The sequence below is a fragment of the Danio aesculapii genome, chromosome 11, assembly GCF_903798145.1.
Source record: "Danio aesculapii chromosome 11, fDanAes4.1, whole genome shotgun sequence".
NCBI lineage: Eukaryota > Metazoa > Chordata > Actinopteri > Cypriniformes > Danionidae > Danio > Danio aesculapii.
The window spans coordinates 10,529,702-10,550,514 of NC_079445.1; the positions used below are offsets into that span (position 1 = coordinate 10,529,702).

General features: G+C 34.8%; 1 protein-coding gene across 1 annotated transcript in view; it reads left to right on the forward strand.

Moving 5' to 3' along the window:
* The first annotated feature begins 4,651 nt into the window (after positions 1 to 4,651).
* Positions 4,652 to 20,813, forward strand: part of crtc1b (CREB regulated transcription coactivator 1b) — a 38,947-nt gene continuing 22,785 nt past the window's right edge. Inside the window, exons 1-5 of the mRNA XM_056468734.1 lie at positions 4,652 to 4,777; positions 10,101 to 10,217; positions 15,519 to 15,644; positions 19,742 to 19,803; positions 19,886 to 19,989. Of these exons, the coding sequence (XP_056324709.1) occupies positions 4,652 to 4,777; positions 10,101 to 10,217; positions 15,519 to 15,644; positions 19,742 to 19,803; positions 19,886 to 19,989 (535 nt within the window). The remainder of the gene's footprint in view (positions 4,778 to 10,100; positions 10,218 to 15,518; positions 15,645 to 19,741; positions 19,804 to 19,885; positions 19,990 to 20,813) is intronic.

Genomic DNA, 20,813 nt, shown 5'->3' on the forward strand with positions numbered 1-20,813 from the left:
AATTAAAGATGGAGCACGTCTGTTAATACATTTGGGTATCCAGCTGGGCCTTCACACATGAACAAATGGCCTTTGATCTTGTATTTGACCTGTCACAGATCAGCCTAAACCTGTTAAAAGCACATACTGTAAATGTGTTGTATGGTTATTTCTAAAGGTAACAACCAATGCTTGATGCTTTTTTTAAACCCATGCAGCTGTTATTTATTTTATATATTTATTTTAGGAATGATTTGTTTTCCAAGTAAACTCTGTTTAAATTAATTCATAATGGTGTAGCCTATAATTTATTCAATATTTTAGTTTTTATTGTTTCACAAATTCCCCTCTGATTTTGATGTAAAACTTACCTGCATTTTTATGTTTATGAAAAACTGAATGTACTTGTATGGGTAATACTTTTAAATGTTTGTCTTCCATGTGCAAATTAATGTTTGTGTTCATGTTTTTATCAATGTTGTGTCCATTATAATGTGTTCTAAATAAAAATACAGATACATTCTTTTGTTATCAGTGGTGAACAATTACAAAGATGCTTTACTTGCAGTGAGTGTGTCCTTATATGTATTCACACAGTGGTGTGAAAAGGGGATTGCACCCTTACTGATCTATTCATTCATTTTCCTTCTGCTAGGTCTCTGGTTTATCAGAGGTTGCCACAGCAGAATAAACCCCTATTTAACCCATAATAGCGGAACTATTTCGGCATATGTTTTACGCAGCAGATGCCCCTTCAGCTGCAACCCATTTCTGGGAAACACCTCTACGTCCTCACATATTTACACAATACGGCCAATTTTGTTCATGGAATTCACCTATAGTGCATGTATTTGGACTGTGGGGGAAACCGGAGCACACGGCGGAAAACCCACGTGAACATGGGAAAAAATATGCAAACGACACACAGAATTGCCAACTGGCCTATCCAGGATTTGAACCAGTGACCTTCCTGCTGTAAAGCAACAGTGCTAATCACTGAGCCGACGTACCCGTCCCCCCCCCCCCCCCCCCTTTTTTTTTTTTTTTTTGCATGTTTGTCACTGATGTTTTATATCATGAAACTAATTTAAATATTAGTCAAAGATAACACAAGTAAACACATCGTGCCGTTTTGGTAATATAATAAAGGTTTTAAAAAGGTTTTATTATTAAGGGAAAGCAAAACGACTGCAATCAAGCATTTTTTATAACTTGCAATAAGTCTGTTACAGCACTGTAGAGGAATTTTGGCCCACTCACTTTTGCAGAATTGTTATAATCCAGCCACACTGGGGGATTGAGCATTAAATGTCTTTTAAGGTCATCTCAATTATCATCTCAATTGGATTCAGGTCAGGACTTTGACTAGGCCACTCCTAAAGGCTGATTTATACTTCTTCGTCGAGCATGCACATATGGTTTGGAGCATCTTTCACACAGTCGCATACCCCTCACTGTGGCTAATGCACATCTCAAAAATGTAACTACACGTCATGATGGCATAGAGCGCAAGCTCTGGGATTGGTCGGCTTGATATTGGGGACAAGTGTGGGCGGTGCCGAGAGCAGTGCGAATCCATCGGAGCGAGTGTTTACAAGTGTCAAGTTCCATGAAGGAGCTACAATTGAAAACTTTTGTATTTACCTTATGGTTAAAGTTGTTGCTCGTCTGCTGGTTCCTGCCTCAGAATGAGCAGTTTTAGCTATTTGTACATTAAGGTAGCATTCAGAAAAAACAAAACACCTGCAAAGAAATTCAATACAGAGGAACATAACCTACTGCCATCTAGCCTTTCTGAGGTGTTATTGCAGAGCAACACAAACAGCACGCAAAAGTATAAATGCAAGACCATGCGCAAGGCATGCGTTGGGGATCACAGGCTTTGCTTGATCCAGAGGTAAACCAGCCTTAAGTCTTGATTTTGTTTTTCTTCAGCCATTAGGAGGTGGACTTGCTGGTGTGATTTATTATTATTATTATTTATTTATTTATTTATTTATTTTTTGCTGCAGAAAGTTTGTTTCAGCTTGAGGTCTGTAACAGATGGCTGGACATTCTCCTTCAGAATATTTTGGTACACAGCAGAATTCATGGTTTCATTTATCACAGCAAATCTTCCAGACAAAGGCACACACCATCCACCATATTGTCAGTCCACAGAGTACTTTCCCAACTGTCTTGGGGATCATCAAAATCTTTTCTTGCCATAGCAGATAAGGCTTTATGTTCGTTTGCACAGCCATGGTTTTCATCTGGGAACTCTGCCATGGAAACCATTTTTGCCCATTTTCTTTTTTATGGTGGGGTCATGAACACTCACTTAACTGAGTCAAGTGATGCCTACGGTTGTTGTGGGGTCTTTTGTGACCTCTTGGATGAGCTGTTGCTGCATTTTTTAGGTAATTTTGGCTGGCAGCCCACTCCTAGGAAGGTTCTCCACTGTTCCATGTTGTTGCAATTTGTAGATAATGGCTCTCACTGGGGTTCGCTGTTGTCCCAAATATTTAGAAATGGCTTTATAAGCTTTTCCAGACTGTTAGATCTCATTAATTTACTGCTCATTTGTTTGTAAATTTCTTTGTATCTTGGGATGATGTCTAGCTTTTGAGGATCTTTTGGCCTACTTCACTTAGTCAAGCAGGTCCTATTTAAGTGATTTCTTGATTGTGAACATGTCTAATCAGGCCTGGGTGTGGCTAGAGAAATTGAACTCAGGTGTGATAATCGCTTTTTGACACCGGACTATGTCGTTTTGGATTAGGTTTTTCCTTAATAATAAAAACCTTAGTTTAAAAACAGCATGGTGTGTTTACTTTACTTTATCTTTGACTAATATTAAAACTTGTGTGATGATCTGAAACATTAAAATGTGACAAACTTTCTACAAAAAAAGATTGTTGTTTTTTTTAAAAAAAAACTGACTACTAAATGTGATTATTGTAGCCCATGGGTTTTTAGGCTTATGGCACAAAATACCAAATATGATCACATAATGCTGCAACATGTAAAAGGCATCCATAGTTTCTTGTCTAGCTAAAGATGCAATTTATAGATTACAACAGGACTTTTTTAAAATATGAACTAGTCCAAAATATTGTCTGGAAAATATTTAGATTATTTATAGTGCTAATTAATAATATCTCCATGCATTTATTTAAATAAAATTGTATTATTGTAATGTCATTTGTATTTATTTTAAAATGTATTTCAGTATCACACAATTAAATTCCATTTTTTTTTTGTATTTTTCATTTTGTCTTATAAACTGTACTGTTACTGTTTTATTTATTTTTATTTATTTATTTATTTTTTACTTTTTGTTGTTGTTTTCAGGCCATTAGCAAACCTATTGAAAGAGGTGGTTCTTTTTTCTCAAAAAGTGGACCTTTTTGCAGTTATTTATCTCGTTTTCTACTAAATTATGAGTTTCAAATACTGATTAGTGACATTGTAAAGAATTTTTTGCTGGATCAGCTTGTCGTATGGTGATTATAATAACGACACATTTTGATGCAGCAAAAGTATTCCCTACATTTGCCATACTTTTTTTTTTGCCACAGAGAGTTAATTTACAAATGTACATTTAAACTGTAGGTTATTACAGTTTTATAAATAATGTTATGAGCTTAGAATTTTTTATTTAATAAATGTTGAACAAAGAAATACGAAAATTCGTTTTAAATGGCTATTATCCATCATTAAAAAAACTAATTAGGAATCTTTTAATCTTTTTGAATCTTTGCTCAGTCAGAATTTGTCCATTTGAATAATTAAAAATTACATTTGTCTTAAAGCTGTCTTCTATCAGTTATTTTGACAGTGATGACATGCTGTCAAATATTTAGCAGCTAAATTCTTTACTTTGTCAGTGGGGGGTGGGTTTTTTGAACCACCCGAACCCCTTCTGGCTATGGGCCAGTTTTTTTGTTTGTTTTTTTTACTATTTTTTTCCCTCCATTATTATTATTATTATTATTATTATTATTATTATTATTATTATTATTATTATTTTATGCTTTTCACTCCAGACATTCACAGGGTCCCCTTATAATTGCACTCTCTTCAGTCGTCTGCCTATATTGGCCGGAAAAATATTTAGTTTGTCCATAATTTTCTTTGTCCATAATCTTTATAGTGCTGTAATTAATGTGTATGGATTTATTTTTAATAAATATTTTTAATAATGTATTTGTTTTAAAATGTATTTCAGTATCACATGATTAATTAAAAATGTAGCATTTTAAATCTTTTTTTTTTTGTTTTGTTTTGTTTGTTTGTTTCTTAACTGTACAGTTTTACATTTTTATTTCTTTATTTTATTAACTTAGTTTTTTAAAATACATTTTTTACGAGTTTTCTTTAACACTTTCTCTCCAGATATTCCCACGGGCCCCATATAATTGCACTCTTTTTGGCTTGTCTCTCCCTGGACGCCAGTTTGAAAATCCCTAGCTTAATTATATTTATTTTAGGCTGCCTGTTTAGCGCAGTTTTTCAGACATATCTTCTATGAAGACATTTAATAAAAACATCAGTGTGTGTTTTATTATGGGCGCTTCTGGAGTGGACTGGACTCCAATGCCCACAACTCTTCCCGTGATGATGATGACGCCGCCGCAGCCGCGCGCAACGCGTCTCACGCAACGCTCTGTGTTTTGGAGAAGAACGGAAGATGGCGTCCTCAAACAATCCGCGAAAATTCAGCGAGAAAATCGCCCTCCACAACCAGAAGCAGGCTGAGGAGACCGCGGCGTTTGAGGAGGTGATGAAAGACCTGAGCATCACGCGAGCTGCACGGGTACGTGTGTGTCGCGGCTACATGTTACCATAACACAGCTGCTATTTAGGATATCGCCTGTGTTTGATTTAAGGGCATTATTGTCGCACTAGCGCCGTGACATATCGGACGGTAATGATGTGTCAGTGGTTGAGCTTTACGGATGTATACTAGCTTTAAGTTCAGTCAGAGATGCTGAGGAGATGCTGGCGCTGGTCAGACAGATGTCACACACATCTGCACCTGCTCTGGCCTTCAATGGAGTGCGATTGGTTTTAGCGCTATTATTTCTTGTTAGTGTTTTCTGTACCCGCCACATTTCATGAAATAACATCATATTGAGGAGAACTGGGCTAGTTGTGACAAGGTCTTGGTGTCTGTGGGTATTGGATTACTAGTCTGATTGCACATGTGCATTATGATGCAGTGGTTTAGTTTTTCTGGATTAGAATTGCTGTATTGTTTGGATTAAAATGTTATTCCTGTCGTGTTTTTGTAAAAGCTGTTGGGTAAAACAAGTATGCTAAATGTAATAAACACACACTTCTCTCTCTCTCTCTCTCTCTCTCTCTCTCTCTCTCTCTCTCTCTCTCTCTCTCTCTCTCTCTCTCTCTCTCTCTCTCTCTCTCTCAATTTAATTCAATTCAATAATTGCTTTATTGGCATGACAAATCTTACAAATTTATTGCCAAAGCATTTCTAACGTTTACATAAAAAAAAGAACATACACATCATAAAAAACATAGTAAACACAGTAAATAGTAGTAAAAAAAAAAATTCAAACATAAATATATTATTCATTATATCATATTATCATATAATAATCAGTGGTGGAAAGAGTACTGAAAATCATACTCAAGTAAAAATATCATTACTTGCCTAAAAATGTAGTGCAAGTAGAGTAAACGTATCTGTTGTAAATATTACTAGACCTTTTAAAAGTACTCAAGAGTAGGGACTAGTTAGTATTACGCTGTTAAAATCTGATGCACTCACTTGTAATCTGTGGATGTGTGTATACGTAATATTCTGTAGTGCATTTAGTTATTGCCTAGCAGGCACACAACGTCTTAAGACGTTAATATTAGGTTAGATTTAGGTTGTGTTGTCAGATGACCAATATTCAATGTCTAACCAGCGTCTAAGGAAAATTTTATTTTGATGTGCAATAACATCAAATGTTGTTGATTTTAGGTTGTGTTAGAAAGAGATCCAAAATCTAACATCGAGCCAACATCTCAAATCAAAGTCATATTGACGTCAAATGCTGATATTTATGTGTTAGGTATGGCAACCAAAATGCAACGTTTGATTAACATCACGCTGTAACATCATTACACGTTGATTTTAGGTTGGACATTGACGTTGGCCTGATGTTGAGTTTTGACGTCTACCCAGTTTTCATTTTCAAACAAAATTGCAACATCCCACGACGTTTAGGTACAATGTTAACCTGACGTCATGTTGACGTTTTGTGCCTGCTGGTTGTTTAAGGCCATCATACAGTAAATATCCGTCATCTTCTCATCAGTGACCCGCATCTAAACAGTCTCTGGGTCAATACATGTAAAGATTTTGGACATCTTCTTGGACACTTTTAATGCTTCCAAACAGTTTGCTGCAGTCTTGAGGTAGTTCATTATGATGCAGTTTACCTCTTTACTTCTATGTGCGATTCGATTGGACAGGAATAACAAGACTGATTTTTCTAATCCCCATAGACAGGAAAAAATAAAGTAGTGACTGCAGGTTGAAGGAAAGTAGTGGAGTAAAGGTACCGATACTGCAGTAAAAATGTACTCAAGGGAAAGTAAAAGTACACATTTATAAAACTACTTAGTAAATTACAATTCCTGAGAAAAACTACTCAAAGTCAGCTTTTTTGTCAATTCAACCACATGTACAGGACATATAGAGAATCGAAATTATGTTTTTCTCAGACCCTAGGTGCCTAACATATAATATTAATACAAAAAGTAGAGTTTTTAAGAAAGAATTTACAATAAATACAATTATAAAATGTAATCTAAAAATATACATAATATACATAAAATGTAGTCTAATTACAGTAGTTTGAGGATTTGAAATTTGTTACATTACACCACTGATGATAATAATAGATTAGAATAAACTGTACATTTTACAATCAACATTCTAGGATAAAACAGTAATAAAAACAAATATAGCTGCAAGCAGCAATTATCGGGGCCAAACAGCCCAGCGGCCACATCATGAACAAGCACAGCAACAAGCTACAAAGCAACTGGAAAATTCTAGAACTTTTTGGCAGCATGTTCTTAGCCAAATTTGGTGGAAATTGGACTAATGATCTATGGAGAGTTACATTAATTAGTTACTTAAACTAATTTAAGATGATGGATAGGAAGTCGTGTCAATTAGGGAATAAATTATATCAATATGACAAAACTATTCAAAAGTCATTTGATAAAATTTTGCATGATTTCTTTTTGATAGAATTTAATTGTTTGTCAATTTTACCCAGAAGGTGGCTCAAACTGATGTAGTTTGGTCAATGTCAGGTCTAGATCACACACATTAAGTTTGGTTTCAATACTTTCAAACATTGCAGCCTGTAATGTCATCTGGCAGCATTACATTAAGTTTGCACATGTGCTAAATGACAACAGTTTTGTCTATCGACATGAATGCCAACGGTCTAGGAGGAGTTAAAAAAGGATGGTTTGAACAAAATCAAAATGGCGGACAGGAAGTTTGGCAGATTATGGCATAATTGGTATATGTTGTCGGCATGACCCAAGAAATACCTTGAGACAAATTTCATCAAAATAAGCAAATGCAGTCAAAAATTATTACCAAATTTGTACGTTTTGTTATTAATGGCTAATAAATGTCTTATAACTCTTGACCCATTGGTGGCGCTGTCACCAGACTTTTATGGCGTGAGGTGACGACAAGCCTAAAATTTGGTGTTGTTATCTTTAACAATCGCTGTTACACCTGTTGACACAAATTCTCTCTCTCTCTCTCTCTTTCTCTCTCTCTCTCTCTCTTGTAGATAACATTATCCAGATTTGTATTTGTTATCAGTTATTGAACAGTTTCATTCTTTACAAGCATTACTTAAGATTTTTTTAGAAAACAAAAATACCCACCTGAGGTGGTGATGCATTCAGGTATCCATTATTTCATAATAATAAAAATTATTCCACTTATGTGGTCACAATTTATGTCCGCAAACTTCGGTAACACATTAGAATAAAGGTCCATTAGTTATTGTTTGTTTGTTTTTGACAGATGTAGACTGAAATAATTTAAATTATTCAGTGTATAGTGATAATAAACTGCAATCAAGACCTACCTGGAAGTACTTTAAAATAATTGCAGAGCATTGAAGGATCATCAACCCAATCAGAATCAAGCATTCAACAGCCCTGCAGTATAATAAAGATGAATATACACTTATTGGTCGCTTTATTAGGTACACCTGTCCAACTGCTCGTTAATGCACATTTCTAATCAGCCAATCAGATGGCAGCAACTCAATGCATTTAGCCATGTAGACATCAAGAAAATCGAGAGGGGTGTGGCTGCAAACTCGGTGCAGAGCGATCTGAGCTGCATTCAATGCATTTTTTAATGGCCTCACCTAACCCCACCCCTAACCCTACCCCTCACAGTGACGTCACTCGCTCCATTTGAGTGCATTGTGTCTGACATTGCATCGCTGAGTGATGCAATCTCAGCTTGCTTCATAAAGGCTGCATCCAGATACTACTGAGACAATCTGCTGCAGTTCAAACAGAGCATTAGAATTGGTAAGAAAGGTGATTTAAGTGACTTTGAACAAGGTATGGTTGTTGGTGCCAGATGGGATTTTCACGCACAAACATCTCTAGGGTTTACAGAGAATGGTCTGAAAAAGAGAAAATATCCAGTGAGTGGCAGTTCTGTGGGTGCAAATACCTTGTTGATGCCAGAGTCAGAGGAGAATGGCCAGACTGATTCCAGCTGATAGAAAGGCAACAGTAACTCAAATAACCACTCGATACAACCGAGGTAAGCAGAAGAGCATCTCTAAATGCACAACATGCCCAAACTTTAGGCTTATGAGTTACAGCAGCAGAAGACCACAGCAGGTGCCACTCCTGTCAACTGAGAACAGGAAACTGAGGCTACAATTCATGCAGGCTCACCAAAATTGGACAATAGAAGATTGGAGAAACGTTGCCTGGTCTGATGATTCTCGATTTCTGCTGCGACATTCAGATGGTAGGGTCAGAATTTGGCATCTTCAACATGAAAGCATAGATCCATCCTGCCTTGTATCAGTGGTTCAAGCTGGAGGTGGTGGTGCAATGGTGGTGTTTAGGCCCATTAGTACCAATCGAGCATTGTGTCAACGCCACAGCCTACCTGAGTATTGTTGCTGACCATGTCCATCCCTTTATGACCTCAGTGTACTCATCTTCTAATGGCTACTTCGAACAGGACAATGCACCATGTCATAAAGCTCGTATCTTCTCAGACTGGTTTCTTGAACATGACAATGAGTTCACTGTACTCAAACGGCCTCCACAGTCACCAGTTCTCAATCCAATTGAGCACCTTTGGGATGTTGTGGAACAGGACATTCGCATCATGGATGTGCAGCTAACAAATCTGCAGCAACTTCGTGATGCTATCCTGTCAATATGGACCAAAATCTCTGAGGAATATTTGCAGTACCTTGTTGAATCTATGCCACAAAGGATTAAGGCAGTTTTGAATGCAAATGGGAGTCCAGCCCAGTACTAGTAGGGTGTACCTAATAAAGTGGCCAGTAAGTGTATTCTGTAAAAAAAAAATACAGTGGGCACTGTTTTCATACTATTGTCATGCATTATCTTATATCAAAAAGAAGTTTTTCACTTTATAATTGTAAAATGTCACCAAAAAGAATTTATGGCATTGAAATAAAACTTTTTTGTCATTTTAATCCTTGGGTCAGTGTTAGCAAATGAAATTAACTTCATGCTTCTTTTCTTTTGCGAAGGAAACGCTATCTTTTTTTGCGATGACTTAAATGAAAACAATCAAACAAACCCTGAGAAGTAATCACTGAAGTAAAATGTTTGGAAGTTAGCAAATCATTCTTAGATTGTAAATCCAGGTTTTGTTTAGTCTCCTGGTGCTTAACCTTCAGCATATTTTAGTGTGGTCACATATGTTGATACCCATGTTCTGCTACTTTTTATTAACTGGTCTGCTTTTCTCATTCTTCACATGATAAAGTGTTTTTCCTCCAGAGTATTTGGTTTACATTTCATTCATGCGCTCATTGCGTCATTCACTGCTGCTTTTCACGCACTGTTATTTTGCACAGCTGCAGTTACAGAAGACCCAGTATTTGCAACTAGGCCAGAATCGAGCTCAGTGCTATGGAGGGTCACTGCCCAATGTCAATCAGATTGGAAATAGCAACACTGACCTCCCTTTTCAGGTGAGACCTTAGAAACTTTATAAGTATGAAAATTCTCTCTCTATGCTGTCGCTTTCTGGATGAATTTCCCTTCAAATTGCCTAATCAGTTTCCTAATCGTCCTAGATAATGCTCATAGTACATTAGACTGATCATTCCTCTTATGCAGTGCATTTTCAGCAAGGCTAGCTAGCTAAACAAATACAGTTGAAGTCAGAATCATTAGCCCCCCTGAATTATTAGCCCCCTGTTTATTTTTCCCCAATTTCTGTTTAACGGAGAGACTTTTTTCAGCACATTTCTAAACATAGAAGTTTTAATAGCTCATTTCTAAAAACTGATTTATTTTATCTTTGCCATGATAACAGTAAATAAAATTTTACTTGACGTTTTTTAAGACTTCTATATAGCTTAAAGTGACATTTAAAGGCTTAATTATGTTAATTAGGCAAGTTAGGGTAATTAGGCAAGTTATTGTATAATGATGGTTTGTTCTGGTTTGTTTTTTTCGGAAAAAAAAAAAAAAAAAAAAAGCTTAAAGGGGCTAATAATTTCGACCTTAAAAATCGTTTTTTAAAAATTAATAAACAGCTTTTATTCTAGACGAAATAAAACAAATAAGACTTTCTCCGGAAGAAAAAATATTATCAGACATACTGTGAAGATTTCTTTGCTCTGTTAAACATCATTTGGGGAATATTTAAAAATGAAAAAAAAAAAAATTCAAAGGGGGGCTAATAATTCTGTCTTCAACTGTACATGATAATATGGTTGTGATGTAATTCTATATAAAGCTAAACCAGACTATTATTAAAGGTATTAAACAGTTGAGTTTCTCCAATTTTGAATCCTTTTAGCCCATCTTTGGGTCTGGCTGGATCACTTTTAGCTTGGTATAAATCATTTAATTGGCAGGGGTGCCCAAACTCGGTCCTGAAGGGCTGGCATTCTGCAGAGTTTAGCTCCAACTTGCCTTAACACACCTGCCAGGACATTCTAGCATGCCTACTAAGAGCTTGATTAGCTAGCCCAGGTGTGTCTCATTGGGGTTGGATCTAAACTATGCAGGACATCGGCCCTCCAGGAGCGAGTTTGGGCATATTATCTTGCTAAAAAGACCAAAAGAGACAAAAAAAAAAGTTCCTATTTAAAGCTTGACTCTTTTGTACATACAAAAAAAGCTGGGTTGTTGTATCAACAACCCCAACCTATGGGTTAAAAAGTGTCATTTTAAATTTCATTGAAATGTTGGGTTTGTCTATATTTGACCCAAAAGTGGGTTATGACGTTCCAGCATTTTCGAGTGTAGTTACATTATGTACTAAAGGCTGGTTTATACTCGACGTGTCTGCAAAATAGTTTGGGTGTGTGCAGCAAATGTGACAGCGGAAGTTGGCTTTGGGTGTGCACAACATCATTTTGACTGACGGTGCCAGTGTTGCCAACTTAGCAATTTTGTTGCTAGATTTCGCAAATTTTCCTACTACCAACATCCTTTAAAAAAGCACTGAGCAACTAATTTAGCAATTTTTAACATTCATTTGGCAATTTTAACATAATTTTAGCTTTCAAGTGGGTTCTTGTGAGCAACCCTTTTGCCGCCACTATGCACCTCAATATACAGTTCTACCCAAAAGTCAAAGTGGCAACACATCACAAATGTGTGGATTCAGAGGAAGACCACGAGAGTTTATGGTCACAGTTGGAGCTATTTCTGTTGGTTGTCAAGTACTTGTGCATGCCTATAGACACAAACAACACATTCACATCTCGCTGTTAGCATAAAATCATGTTCTTCTAGTATTATTTTTAAAAACGGCGACTTTGGGTATGTTTACACAACACAGTTTCAACTAAAAATTAAAAATCTTTTATGTGTTTTGGCCATTAATGTATTTAGACTACAGTGCTGTTGCATCTCAAATGTTTCAAAGCACAAGCTTACTGTTATTGTGTCATGTGTTGAATATGTTTATCCATTTGTCAGTGAATATACGCAATGTATTTTGGTGAATTTAAACAAAACAGATTTCCTAAACAGATATATTTATTAAAATAATATTTTAGACACCAAAGATATTTAGAAATTGAAAAATAATACAATTAAATTTAAGCAAAATATTGTAAAAAAAAAATTACAACCTACGAAATCTCAACTAAATTTCATTTAGTTATTTATTTTTTTGTTTCTCTTTTAATTTTCCCCTTTTTTTTTATTTGTATTTATTATTTTTCTATAACATATAAGTTTGGGTGTACTAGTTTTTGGACCATTATTGTAAGTTATTTTGTTAGATGAGCTCCAGATTTGCCATCAGTGCTGATGTATATGCACAAATATAGTATTGTAAAGCTTTCTATAGAAAATATTAATTTAAAAGTTAGATTTGAGAGGGGTGTACTTATATATGCTGAGCACTATATGCTAGTCAGTCTATAGGCATGTGTACTTCACAGTCAAATAACACTGGTGCACAATGTGGGAATTATTTGGACAATATTGCTAACAGCTATATTAGACAAAACTAATGTAAAATTTACCTTGTGGTAATGTACACTTTGTTTTCAGAAGTTTGTTTTCAGGCCCCTAAATGCCATTGTCAAAGTTGGAAGAGAAAGTACTTTCTCTTTGTGTCATTCTATTGTTTTTGCACATAATTAATTTTTTTAGATTTTTCTGTTTGGTTTATTTTAATGATTGTAGTGTTTTTTTTTTCCCAAAATACGGTTCAATTCCATGCCAACAGCTCTTTTAGGAAAAAAACATGACATTTTAAACACTTATTTCCCCCACTGTATATAACAAATATAGATTCAGAGAAATTAATGCATATCCCACACACACATATATATATATATATATATATATATATATATATATATATATATATATATATATATATATATATATATATATATATATATATATATATATATGTATGTGTGTGTGTTTATATATATATATATATATATATATATATATATATATATATATATATATATATATATATATATATATATGTATGTGTGTGTGTTTATATATATATATATATATATATATATATATATATATATATATATATATGTATGTGTGTGTGTTTATATATATATATATATATATATATATATATATATATATATATATATATATATATATATATATATATGTATGTGTGTGTGTTTATATATATATGAACACACTGTACACTACCTGACAAAAGTCTTGTTGCCTATCAAAGTTTAAGAAAGAACTAATTCTTATGCTTATTTTACCAAATATAACACAAATAATGTACAGTATAGAATATAAAGTCATGCTGCAGTGGAAAAAGAGTTAATATTGTGTATGACTCTCATGAGCTTGGAGGACTGCATCCATACATCTCTGCAATGACTCAAAGAACTAAATAATAAAGTCATCTGGAATGGCAAAGAAAGCGTTTTTGCAGGACTCCCAGAGTTCATCAAGAATCTTTGGATTCATCTTCAATGCCTCCTCCATCTTACCCCAGACATGCTCAATAATGTTCATATCTGGTGACTGGGTGGGCCAATCCTGGAGCACCTTGACCTTCTTTGCTTTCAGGAACTTTGATGTGGAGGCTGAAGTAAGAGAAGGAGCACTATCCTGCTGAAGAATTTGCCCTCTCCTGTCGTTTGTAATGTAACGGGCAGGACAAATGTCTTGATACCTCAGGCTGTTGATGTTGTCATCCACTCTGCAGATCTCTTGCATGCCCTCATACTGAATGTAACCCAAAATAATATTTTGTTTCCTTCACTAAACTTGATTTCTATGAGAATCTTGGGTCCATGCGGGTTCCTATAGGTCTTCTGCAGTATTTGTAATGATTGGGATGCAGTTCAACAGATGATTCATCGGAAAAATCGAACACTTTTCCAAATGATCAACTAGAAGTCAAGTTATTTTTTGTTGCTCTTACAACTACGATCAATGACAAGACTTTTGTCAGGTAGAGTACGTGTTTATACATATACACTGTACATGCAAATGAGCAATTCCATGCAAATGTCAACCTTGCCATTAAAAAAATTAAGTTTTCACCAAAATAGAAAACTTGTTTCTACATTTTTTGTGTAAGCAAGTATTTTACAGTACTTTAAAAATACTTTAAAATGTCTCTGTCAGTGTTTTCAGACTATTATATTTAATTTACCAAAGTCACACAAGTGACAATTTCACATCTGTCACAACCATAACGGAAAAGTGTCACATCTATAACGGAGCTTTTTCCCCATAAATGCAAAAATGTCAAATAAAATAAAATCAATCGTGTTTGTTCTATAGAGAGCCAACTCTTATCCTTTTGATTAGCATTATTTCTTTTGGGTTGTGCAGTTGTAGACTGTAAACTCAAAGACTTTTTTCGTCACATCCATAACACATCTTTATTTTCTTCATTTAAAATATAAAAATGTTTACAGATTGATTTTTTTCTTGTAAATCTGTGCTTAGTAGTTTTGAAAAATATAAACAGATGTTTCAATATAATGTTAACGTATACTTTCTATGTGAATTTATGTTTTGAGTTTTTACTCCAAACGTCACATTCATAACGCTGGAATTGCTCATATATAAACGCATACACAATATACATAAAATGCACATACCTTACATACTATCATATTCGCATGCATTTTAAAAAGGTATGTCTTAACACCCTTTTTTTTAAAAATGAATGCAGGGGGATTCTTGAATGTATGCTAGATACTATACTATTATAAATGTCAGTATATTTTCATCTGATATTAGGACATAAAGTGGTGCTATAATGTTATTATACACTTTTGTAGATCTAATGTCATACAAATGATGCTAGAGCTTTCCTCAGTATTGAAAGTAAAGTCTTTTTTACTCAGTTGTATGATCCAAGAACCTTCAGCCATATGTAAATATGGATTATTTATCCGGATACCCTTTGGAGTTGCTAATGGGGACATGCACTGCATAGTAGGAATGACTCTGTTCACAATGTAACAAAAACAAAGAATTAACCAAAGATTCATAAAATTATTGATCGTCCTTAGTAGTGACGATTTCCATTTTACTGAATTAGGTAAATGTAACAAAGCGATATATTTGCATAAATGTCATTTTCTTCCTTTTCATTGCTCTTCATGAATGAAACCAAGCATAAGGATATACAAAATGGTCGTCATTGCTCTAAGCTTTCATACTGCTAGTCCATCTTCAGCCTGGAGCCTGTGTTATGCTTTGATTTGCCTAACACTGCAACAAATGTATCTTTTAATGGGAGAGTCAATTTTATATAGGAGATCACAAATCAAATTCTTTTGCAGACGACAGTTTTAGACACCAATCGGACGTCCCGGCATCATGGCTTGGTGGACCGCGTCTATCGTGACCGGAATCGCATCGCTTCTCCACATCGTAGACCTCTCTCTGTGGACAAGCATGGACGTCAGATATCCTTTACAGAAAAAAAGCTTTGTTTTACTGGACTAATTTGTATACAGTTGAAGTCAGAGTTATTAGCCCTCCTGAATTATTAGCCCCCCTGTATATTTATTTTCCCAATAGCTGTTTAAAGGAAAGAAGTTTTTTTTTCAACACATTTCTAGACATAATAGTTTTTTCTTTTCTAGACATAATAGTTTTTTTACTCATTTCTAATAACTGATTCCTTTTATCTTTGGCGTGATGATAGTACATAATATTTTACTAGATATTTTTCAAGATATTCAGGTTAAAATTACATTTAAAAGCTTAACTAGGCAAGTTAGGGTAAGTAGGTAAATTGTTATATAACAATGGTTTGTTCTGTAGACAGTCGAAAAAATATATTGTTTTAGGGGTCTAATAATATTGACCTTAAAGGTGCTGTATGTAAGTTTTTGACTCCTCTAAAGCATAAAAATACCATAATATGTTTGCAGATATTTAAGAAACATGCTAAGTGAACATTCTTGTTTATCTGAAAAACAATGCTGAAGTCAGCATTCTGCTGTGAAAATGTGCTTACATGTCGGAACATCTGTCTTTGTTTTGGTTCTTTTAACCCGCCCAATGCCTCTTTAGGCAATTATTTTCTACTTTAAGCAATTATATTTCAATATATTTATATTTCGATTTCATATTTGTTACTATATTTAGCGACCCCCCTTAGTGGCAAATTTTCAAAAAAGCCACAAAACTAGCAACTTGTTTTTTGCTGTTACTGGAGATTTTTATAGGCAAGTTTCAGGTTTGTAAACATTGAGGATGTGCGTGCATCGAGGTTGCATAAAAAAACAGGAGCGCTAGCATTTACAGTGAGGGAATGACATCTGATGCGGTACAGAGTTTGATGTTGTATTAGAGATAAGTTATATTGATTACATATTATATATATTATTTACATAATGCTTTCAGTGTATTATAACAGCTTGTCACCCAGTAATAAGCACAGTTATTCAGCAAAATTAACGTTAAAGTGAGCGGCGTTCATCTGACAGGTCCATTTGCGATAGCACCCTCCCAATTGATATTGGATAAGACGAAATGGCCAAGTCAGCCCGAGCTATACAACTATCTCATTGAAACTCCACATGATTTTACGAGAGAGAAGTTAAAGGCCTACAAGATTTTGGATGCCAACAATTTTGTTCTGTGGGGTCATGTACAAGAAATAATGTTCCATGATTACCAGATTCAAAACTATGTGGTGCTAAAAACCGAGGTTCTGCCTAGCCAAAAACAAGGAAAGCAGACAGAATTGTACAAGGCCTGGGTAATCATCAACAAGCAAAACAACTGCATTCTGACAGCAAACTGCACCTGTACGGCAGGGTATGTGAACTTACATTTTTACATTTTATTCTAAACTTACAGTGTCCGCAGTTTAATTCACCATATTTAACTGTTTTTTGCTGAAATCATTGCTGCAATCAAACACGAGTAATGTGTATGATTCAGCATAGCATAACTTGCCTGATATAAAATGAGAACTGCAGAGTCGAGCACTTTTAATTAGGTCCTCACTTCATTCAGCTCTTCTGATGGCTGTTAGCCAAAGACATCTGCTATTGGAATTAAAAGCAGTGTGGTGTACCGTAAAATGTAAGTTTTCTATTTTTGGACTTTCGCTTTTGGCATCCTACCACACAACATGATATGTTTGCTATTGCAACCAGTCTTTTTATACAATTGGTATGTGCGGTTGAACCCGTGTGACGTCATGTGTGACGTAGGTTGGTAATTCCCCTATAGATTCTCATTTGTCCGTACTGTACCGCTCCTACTCCTCTCAGCGAGCTGCGGGTGATGCTGTCGGCCCCTCACCCACCTCAGAGCACTCACAGGCGGCCCAGTACTACACAGCCGTCTCTCACACCTGCAGCCTGAGAGCAGATCACCCCTCTGCGTACCAACGGCAAATGATTCAGCACCGTGAGTGTGAGGTATTTCTTTTGTACAGTCAAGCTGATCTGCTTCTCTTTTCTTTTGAATTTAACGATATAATTTGACTGTTTATTCTTTTCTTGTTCACAGAGATTTCAGTGACAGTTTCTGAACTTGTGTGAGTTTAATGTCAGAGAGATTACTGCAAATTCACTACTCATTAGGGGTGTAACGGATCACGGTTGATTCGAGTTTTGCACGGATCAAAACCCATGGATCTGAACACACGTGTCCCGCGGATTAATAATTTTTTTTTACTTGTAGATTAATCCTAAATTTGTAACGATCGCAGAGAGATTGCTTCTCGCATCATTCAAATCACATGTATGAAAAAATGTAGGCTTTCCTGTAAAATATAGTGATGACAGAAGTCGTGGTAGGTTATTCGGGATGTGATGGGTTTCTTAGGTTATTAAAGTTGTTTTCTGTCACTAAGTTACTTGTTTAGCCTGCATTAACGCATTCAGTGTAAGCTGCATGATAAATCATTAAAAGATCGAGATCTCAACACCCACGCAACAAATTATAAATGACAGTGATTTTCATATTTTTATTAATCCTTTAAATTTCTGCATTCAAATCTGAAAAATCAAGAAAGAGCTTCAGTCTTTAGTCTTTAAAAGGCAAATAAAACAGCAGTACTGGGATAACAGTTTATAGTTTAGATATAACCACTGATATTTATGGTAAAGATTAAAATCACGTATTCAAAAATGAAAGTTGTAGGCAGCAATTACATTATTTAACCAATAGGTGGCGACAAGCAGCCATCAAAAATATGCCACTGAATAATTCTTCAAAAATGATCATCTAGCAATGAAACATGAAGTTTTATGAGTGAATAATTAGTGGCTAAAAAATCATAATGGAATCCGAACTGTGAGATTTGTGATCCGTTACACCACTACTACACATCTGTACTGATATACTGATATTCAAACAACAATAAATTGAAATAAATTGAAATGCATATGTAATGTGTAGTGCAAATATCAATACCCTTTTGTTAACCATACAGCCTATGGTTAACAAAAGGGTAATTATATTATAATAAACAAACAGAAACTGCTGGACGTGATGACTTTAGTAATATGCAAATTAAAGTATGATGTAATCTAGTGACATTTAGCGACAAAGGCTTAGAGCCTTTACATTTAAAATAGTTGGCAACACTGCATGTATTTCATTCATTCATTCAGAAAGGCTCTTAAAGCATTCATCCGTGACCGAAATGCGAGTTCCACATGAGGTTATTAATTAGTAAATAATATAAATATTACAAATGTACACATTAGGTGAGCAGGTGACATTGTAACACTTTCTTAATAAGCTACATGACGAGATTTGCAGTGATAAGCAATTTGGCTGTTTGCCCCAAACGAAACACAACAGAAATTTAAATACAGCCATTCAGAAGCACAGAATATGCAATCACTCACGAAATGGTAAGGTTTATGATTTAATTAATACATATTAAACCTCTTTAACATTATTAAATGTAGATGCTGAATCACTGATATGTGTTGTTTTGCACTGAGTCACAGATCTAAAGTTCAATTTCAAAAGGTTTATTTTGTTTTCAAGACGTGAGGTGAACTATCTGCTACTGCTTTCAGTAGTGTGACAATAAATGTCATGTAAAATGGCATTCAAACTCGCATTACTAGCATTTAACACTGAATAAAGCACACGAAGCCATTTCTAAATAGAAATTTCTGGTGTTGGTTAGAACAAAAACTCATTTTAGTATGGAAAATATTCCTTCTAAAGCATGATTTAAATCAGCATTTAGATGGCCAGACTCGCTGTTGGTCGTCAATCTGGCAACCTGTGCTTGTGTTTGTTTTGATCCAGGATTGCAATACCTAGTTCAACCACTAGGTGTCAAGCTTACATACGGCACCTTTTATTCTAGCCGCCAATATAAAACAAATCAGACTTTCTATAGAAAAAATTATATTAAAGAAACACTGAAAATTTCCTTACTCTGTTAAACATAATTTGGAAAATACTTGAAAAAAAAATTACAGGAGGGCTAATAATTTTGACTTTACCCATATGTGTGACCGATTTCTATAATGTTGATGTATGCATGTGAGACGTTGTCCTTAACTTTTATTACATTGACAGCTGCCCTTATGGCTCGGTATATCTGTCACCGCCTCCTGACACAAGTTGGAGGAGGTAAACAGTTTCTTTCATCAATTAATAAGCGTCATAAGTCCTAGGGTTTATACATATTCTCACCTCTGCTGGTCTCCTGCAGAACAAACTCTGACTCAGCTCTACACCAGAGCGCTGTGAATCCAGCTCCACAGGACACTTTTGTTGGTGGATCTCAGGAACTGCAGTCAAAAGGAGTAAAGACATGTAAGATTTTGGGAGAATGTTTCTTTTGTTTTAATTTGTGATTGGTTTTTGTTTTAATTTGTTTCAATATTATATTTTTGTGGCATACAAAGTTAACATAGATATAATATACACGTTAAACTAACAAAACATACAGTCAAACATGGCTGCCTGCTCCCTACTGTTTTTTAGGCCCTGTTTGCACTAATACGTTTTGCTATGGTTTCGCCTTCCATCCACACTACCCCAGAGTTTTCAAGCCATCTACTTCTTGTGAAGTGAATGAATAGTTTAGAAGTTTTTATAAACTTAATAAGTATGGAGCTAATACTATGCCAAAACAATGTGAGTTTGAATTATGTTCATTTGAATTATTGATAATGTAATTTAATAAATACATACATATTTATATGCCATTAAAAATAGTTTTGAATTAAAATTTCACACTTTGAATTTGAATTTCATAACTTGAATATTGAAATTGAATATTGATAATTTTGAAATTTAAAATTTATTACAACTGAATTTTTCAAGGCAGAATTATTTATAGACGCATTTTCAAACACATTTTTGTGTTTTGAATTCACAGACTGCAGATATTGGGTTTGTAAAAATACAGTTTCAAGTTTTCAAGATGAAAAAATTCAGAACATTAAATTCAATATCCTAAAATTCAAAACCAGAAATTCAGATCGTTAAAATTCAGATTCAGCAGAAAGTAGGTTAGAGGTGATCAACAGGGAAGAGTAGATGAAAATAAAAAATTCAAATTCAAAATAAGAAATTCAAATTCAACACAATTTTTAACAGCATATAAAGATTTTGATTTATTAAATTGCATTTGT